Source organism: Rutidosis leptorrhynchoides, chromosome 4 (assembly GCF_046630445.1).
Source record: "Rutidosis leptorrhynchoides isolate AG116_Rl617_1_P2 chromosome 4, CSIRO_AGI_Rlap_v1, whole genome shotgun sequence".
Taxonomy (NCBI): Eukaryota; Viridiplantae; Streptophyta; class Magnoliopsida; order Asterales; family Asteraceae; genus Rutidosis; species Rutidosis leptorrhynchoides.
Window position 1 is genome coordinate 620,218,046 of NC_092336.1, and position 7,258 is coordinate 620,225,303.

The following is a 7,258-nucleotide window of genomic DNA, read 5'->3' on the forward strand; positions in this document are numbered from 1 at the left end:
CATGTCACGTAGCTTAGATCAGCCAGAGAGTAAACTGAAGAATTGAGTTTAACTGAGCATGTAAGCATCATATTAATTACTAATACTTTTCATAAATTGAGCATGTAAGCGTCATATTAATATTTTTTTTTAAAAAATTGATAAAGGAAGCTTTAGGTAGGGCTGTTCATTAAATGGATCTAACCAAAAAATCGACCGATCCAAATGATTTTGGGTGAAACGGATTCGGCTAATTTGGATTTGGTTCGGATTTTTTATGGCACCCGAATTATAAAATGGTTTTTGGATTTAAAAATACAAATACGGGTTTAAACCGAAAAACCGAATTAATATACGAGTAGTAATATGTTTTATATTTTCTTATAATATATAAATATAAACATAATATAAATATAACTATTGAATATATTTTTTAAAATAGTAAGTTTGTAGGGTTAATCAAAACTAAATCATTTTAGATATTCTTATGTAAAATATAATTCAAGCGAATATCTTTGTAGGTTGTTTTGTTTCTTTCAGTACTAACATTAAGAATCAATTCCATAGTTTTAACTGATTGAATGTTTTCTCTATTATAAATATGTTATCTCAAACTCCGAGTATAAATCGTTAGTTTGTTTTAAGTATGATTATATCTTGGTTTGATTTAGTCTGTTTAGAACTAAGTGTTATTGTTGGTTTTGATTTTTTTTTACCGGCTAATTTTAAGAATTAGGAATCATGTGTTGATAACTTTACGTTTAATTTTTAGTTCTTGAGTTTTAATTTGGTTTAATGGTAAACCGATCCAAATAAACCGATTCATATTTGGTTGGATTGGTTTGGTTTTAGCATATTTGGTTCGGTTATTGGTGATAAAATTATTTTCGAAAAACGGTCTATCCAAACCGATTAAACAAAATAAACCACAAACCGACCGAACGTACACCCCTAACTTTAGGGTGTACGATCAAGCATTATATATATAATTTAATTTCATATATATAACTTAAACTGTTATGAATAATATTAATACCAAACTAATATAAGAAAAATCGATACTATAAAATAAATATTTATACTTGTAATTAATCGAACAAAGTTTGTAAACTTAAATATTGTATACTTATCATTCTCCTTTCACTAATTAAAGACTGAAAAAAAAAAATGTTATCAACTATTAACTGAACTTTTATGAACTTCACACTTACCACTAATATCCTTATTAGACATGCAAAACAAAACAAAAATAAAAAATAGATTATCTCATTTGTTTTTCGTCCTTAACAGTTAACAATTTAACCAAGACGTAACTTATGCAAGTATGTAACGTAACCACTTAAACACGTTAACACGGTGAAAATATATTTAGTGTCATTAGTATTTTCATGGTGTAAAAATGACTTCTATTTATTATAGGCTAGAGGAAAGATTGTCTACATCTCACCTCCCCATACCTCGCGAGTGCGAGATTGGATATCATTGTTGTTGTTGTAGTGTTTTCATGGTGACACTTCAAAGAAGCTTTAAAGACGTTCCACTATAAGACCATTCGTAACGGTAGGGGGCGTGAGTTGGGGGCGTGAGTTGCTTTTTGATGACTAGGACGTGTGGGTTGTTTGAGTGAAGTAGTGGTGGTGTGTGTTTGTAGTGTGAGTTAGGAGTATTGTGATGATGTGTTAAAATATAATTGATTTAAGTATTAAAAGGGGATAAAAATTAGATTTTTAAAATAATAAAAAACAAAAAAAAATAGCCACGCTTGTGACTTCTTGCGTTGCAGAGCCACCTGCAGTCTCCTTTCTTCTACCACCCACGCATCGATACCCCAAGAGTTGTTGGTTTATTTTGGCTAGTAGAAGATATGTTTATCCCACATTGGTGGGAGGAAGATGTGAAGGGTGAGTGACTTGGTTATATAAGAGGGGCTAAGTCTTCATTCCAAATCGCACCAATCAATACACTTTAAGTATTTGATTATTTCTTTCTTTCTTACCCTTGTTTGAGAGTTGTATTAGTTAAATATTTTGGAGAGTGTAGTTGGCTTAAGAGAGTCGTCTATATCATTGTAACAATTTGTGATATAGTGTATTTCTCTCTTTGGGGGCCGGTGGTTTTTCTCCTGTTTTGGAGTTTCCACGTTAAATCTTGTGTTGTGTATTGTTCTTATTTCTTTACTATTATTGTTGGGCTGGGTGGTGGGAATTAGTGAGGCCGTAATTTCCCAACAACTGGTATCAGAGCGTCAGGTTTGACGGGGGTCTCGGTTATAGGAGTCGGAGTATGCTCTGTGGTTGCCACGTGAGTGGATCGTCCACATCAGAAACGAGTTCTATTGATCGTATAGGGTATCTGGTTAGACAATATTTTTTCTGATTCGTAGTAATAGTTGGATTTGTTAGTGGCCTAGTTGTGGATTTCCGATTTAAAGGGTCCTGGCTACCTGCTACATCTTTTGGCTATTCGAAACGTGAGCAAAATCAGAGAAAGTGTTGTTTATAGGATACGGATACGATGTCGAAGTTCAGTCCAATGAGGTTTGATGTTGAGAAATTTGATGGGAGGATCAATTTTGGCTTATGGCAGGTTCAAGTCAAGGATGTGTTGATTCAGTCTGGTTTACACAAGGCTTTGAAGGGTAAACCCACCCTTGTTCCCGGCAGTGATTCTAGCAAGAAGTTCGATGAAGAAGAATGGGATGATATGGATTTAAGGGCGGCAAGTGCGATTCGTTTGTGTCTTGCAAAGAACGTGCTTGCAAATGTGCACGGGTTATCAACGGCAAATGAGCTTTGGGTTAAACTAGAGCAGTTGTACCAGGGCAAGGGCATCTCAAATCGGTTGTGTCTTAAAGAACAATTTCATACTCTGCGTATGGATGGGGGTTCAAAGATTTCAGATCATCTAAATATTCTTAATGGTATTGTTTCAGAACTTGAAGCTATTGGAGTTAAAGTGGATGATGAAGATAAAGCTTTGAGGTTGATATTATCTTTGTCATCGTCTTATGAACACATGAAACCTATTTTGATGTATGGGAAAGAAACTCTGAAGTTTGAAGACGTTACTAGCAAGCTCCTATCCAAGGAGAAAAGACTGGAAGGTAACAGGGTCTCGTCATCAGAAGATACGATAGTGTTGTGTTTGGATAGGCGAAAGAGAAACTCTGGGAAGAATCTGGTATGCTGGAGGTGCGGGAAGACTGGGCATGTAAGGGTTAATTGTCCAGGTGGAGCTAATCCGGCAAATGGCTCCAAAGACGCTAACATTGTCTCCGTTGTTACGGAGAGTGACGAATTCCTCTGAAGTCACGTCATCCTCATGGTGTGTCCGCGCCACCATGGAAAGGGATGTTTGTTAGCGGTTCCACAATTACACATGGGCATTGGTTTGGCATTTATGCAGGTTGTGTGGTGGAAACTGATGTTGTAGCTGATGGGACTTTCGGGAAAGCCAAACAGGGAAGTTGCACCATAAAGTTTCAGCTGGTTGTTCAACAACATGTGCCGAGGTGAAATGCTTGGAATGCGATATTCTAAGTGCTATACTCTTTATGGTGGAGTATGATAATTCTTGTTAAGAGTTATGATTGTCTGTGATGACAATGATTGTCGGTTTAGACAATGTTCGATGAAGATGCAAGTTTTGTCTCTTGGGAGATAATGTCAACGGCATGAAGATGAGGATCTTGAAGTTGTCGTCGAGGAAGCGTCTACATCGGTTATCCTTGCAATGTGGAAGCATGGTTATCTTCTTCTATCCAAAAGGTGGAGATTTGTTGGTTTATTTTGGCTAGTAGAAGATATGTTTATCCCACATTGGTGGGAGGAAGATGTGAAGGGTGAGTGACTTGGTTATATAAGAGGGGCTAAGTCTTCATTCCAAATCGCGCCAATCAATACACTTTGAGTATTTGATTATTTCTTTCTTTCTTACCCTTGTTTGAGAGTTGTATTAGTTAAATATTTTGGAGAGTGTAGTTGGCTTAAGAGAGTCGTCTATATCATTGTAATAATTTGTGATATAGTGTATTTCTCTCTTTGGGGGCCGGTGGTTTTTCTCCTGTTTTGGAGTTTCCACGTTAAATCTTGTGTTGTGTATTGTTCTTATTTCTTTACTATTATTGTTGGGCTGGGTGGTGGGAATTAGTGAGGCCGTAATTTTCCAACAAGAGTGGGGGCGTGGCCCCTTGCCAACTCAGCTGCAACGGCGTGGGACAAGAGCCGATACAACTCGTCTAAGTATGTGCTTGATTTCACGGCCGCATATTATTATCTTTTTCAAAAGTTTATAGTTTATTAGATTTTTTTGATAGATATTATAAGAAAATAAATAAATAAAAAATATTGGTCCATTATTGAACCATGTGTGACTGATCACAGGCACCTAATAAAAATAAAACCAATTACAATAGGAACAAATTTATGTATTGGTTGGAAGGAGGATCTTGTTTTTCCATACCAATGAGTAATTTTCAACATTTAATATTCAGCAAGTACTAGTGTACTACGTAATCATGCAGTTACTTTATATCACCTATCAAGGGCTAAATTAAGTAAACTTCAAAGATATGGAACCTAGATGAAAAATACCATATTCTTGAAAGTGTATATAAATGGTTTTTTGGTTATAGTAAAGTGTCAAATTTGTGGAGCTTTAATTAATAAATCTCATTACAAACTCTATTAGCTTCAAAGCAAAAAATGGGGTGGGTAGAGTTGTACAAGCCATTACTTGTTATGTTAGTGTTGCAATTTACATATGGAGCAGTGTCTATATCAACTAGGGCTTCTTTGTTAGAAGGAATGAATCCTAGAGTTTTTGTTGTCTATAGACAAGCCGTTGCCACTTTAGTCATATCTCCCATCGCTTACTTTTCGAGGTACATTTTATAACTTTGTGTTGACATATTAATTCTATTTTACTATATACTGGTAGGAGGTCATTCTAGAAGCAGTCCTCTACCCTAGGTCGAGGAATGACTTTCTTGTGGATTAATGATTGTCTACATCTCATGGATTGAGTATTTTTGTTGTTATCTTGATGTATTAATCATGAAGCCTTTGTAAGGATTATAACCGTCTTAAAGTTTAGCGAATAAGCATATTTTTGATTTTATATTGGTTGATGTATTGTAGGAGTAAAACAAGTTGTTCTATAGGATGGAAGAGCTTCTGGTTGATCTTTGTGGCAGCTTTGATAGGGTAAATGATTCATTCAAATAGTTCATGTTTGTACTTTGTGGTAGACATTAAAAAAGTTAGTATTAATTATTGCATAATTTTGTTTGCAGGATAACAACAAATCAAATGATATACTTAGAAGGCTTATATTTGGCCTCAGCATCAGCAGCAAGTGCCATGTTCAATTTAGTCCCTGCCATCACCTTTGTTGCAGCCTCCATTGTTGGGTACTGATTAGTTTATTTGTAAAGAAATTATACTAAAATGCAAACAAGATCAGAAACTCATGCATTTTAATGTTTACTGTTTGTAGATATGAACCAATAAATTTTCGAAGCTTGAGAACTGTCGCAAAAATAATAGGGACGGCTGTTTGTGTCACAAGTGCAGCTGCAATGGCACTTATCAAAGGGCCCAAGCTTCTAAATGCACATTTGCCTCAATCAAATTCCCTACTGTTAAATTCAGCCGAAAGTGATACTCTATGGTTACTCGGTTGTTTATGTCTCTTTGCGAGCGCTTGTTGCTGGTCATTTTGGTTAATTATTCAGGTGCATAACGCGATGATGATTTAGACTTCACGATAAAAAGTTATACATTAAAAAGTTATATATTAAAATTTTGAAATATGACAGGTACCGGTTAGTAGAAACTATCCTGACCACTTATCTTTGTCGGCTTGGATGTGTTGTATTGCAACGGTGCAATCGGCTACTGTTGTATGGTTTACTGATCCACACTTGGATGCTTGGAAAATTGACTCCTATTTGCAACTTGGATCTTTGTTATATGCGGTAATAACATTTTCTAAGTGTTACAATTTAAATCTCTCTTTCATGTCTGACAACTTATATAAATACTTAACGCGTGACGGATTTTAATTATGATCAGGGCATTGTTGGTTCGGGAATTTCAATATTTGCGCAATCGTGGATCATACAAAAGAGGGGTCCAGTGTTTTCAGCCATGTTCAATCCGTTAAACACGGTCATTGTCACATTTTTCGCTTCCATATTTCTACAAGAACAAATATACGTCGGAAGGTACATATATATTCAATTCAAAACTTCAAATTGTTCTAGTTTTTTCATTAAAAAGGGGGCAGGATTTACTTGTATGCTAATGTAATTTTTTTGGATCTACTTAGTGTCGTAGGTGCAGTTGGAATCGTAATCGGATTGTATGTGGTATTATGGGGTAAAGCTAAAGATCTAGAAGAATTGAAAGAACAGCAGAAGAAGATGATGATGTCACAAAAAGATCAAATCAAGAACATTCAAGTTTTAGTTGAGGAATATAATATTGAAGAACCATTGTTGTCCCAACAAACGAATTCGGTCTGATCTATTTTAGGTTCTGATATGAATACACAAATCGCCATAGGCTAATTGTAAGCTATGAAACCAATTAATGATTGATGATATAGTATTGAGATTGTTATGGAATATTTTGTCAAACTGGTTGAATTATACGACATTTTATAGTAAAATGGTTAAGCTTAATCGCGTAGAATAATAATTCGATAAATATTATAGGACGACATGATCCAGACGTTGAATGTGGTTTTTTGTAGCACATGCATTAATCATGAGTTTTGTTTGATGCTATGCTAACCAATTGAATCCTGTTAATTTTCAGCATGTTCAGTATCATATTACAAACGAAATTACTAAGAAAGGTTATATCTGTTACAAGAATTAATATTTTATTGATGATAGTTACAGATCATATACAGATAGATGGTTCAATGATTGAACGGTGTCGAGTTTCTCATCACTGATTGATCTTCAAATGCGTCACACTCCTTTATTTTTGATTTTTGAAAATTGTTAATGTGTAGTTGGTTTATTGTGTTAAAAAATCATAAACAAAAGACAAAATTGCCCATTTTGTCCCTGTGTTTTCCATTTTTTTGCCCGTTTCATCCTTGTATTTTATTTTCTGCATTTTTAATCCTTAAAAGCATTTTAAAGTCCCAATTTGATCCCTCACTCTAACGAATGTTAACTGAGTCCGTTAAAACTATTCACATGAACTATCCACGTAATCTTTAACTAATTAGATTACAAAAATCAATTCCTTAATTTAGTAGTTTA

General features: G+C 34.8%; 1 protein-coding gene across 1 annotated transcript; it reads left to right on the forward strand.

Moving 5' to 3' along the window:
• Nucleotides 1-4,682: 4,682 nt before the first annotated feature.
• Nucleotides 4,683-6,505, forward strand: LOC139843064 (WAT1-related protein At4g30420-like). Its single transcript, XM_071833145.1, has 7 exons — nt 4,683-4,861; nt 5,118-5,183; nt 5,273-5,389; nt 5,476-5,713; nt 5,798-5,956; nt 6,054-6,205; nt 6,310-6,505. The coding sequence occupies exons 1-7, from the start codon at nt 4,683-4,685 to the stop codon at nt 6,503-6,505; spliced, it is 1,107 nt and encodes a 368-aa protein (XP_071689246.1).
• The last annotated feature ends 753 nt before the right edge of the window (nt 6,506-7,258 follow it).

Bases quoted from the DNA above. Each gene is read 5' to 3' on its own strand.
- LOC139843064 (XM_071833145.1), top strand. From the start codon at position 4,683: ATGGGGTGGGTAGAGTTGTACAAGCCATTACTTGTTATGTTAGTGTTG. The intron at 5,184-5,272 runs GTAAATGATTCA...TTTTGTTTGCAG, and splicing joins TTTGTGGCAGCTTTGATAGG to GATAACAACAAATCAAATGA. The intron at 5,957-6,053 runs GTAATAACATTT...AATTATGATCAG, and splicing joins TTGGATCTTTGTTATATGCG to GGCATTGTTGGTTCGGGAAT.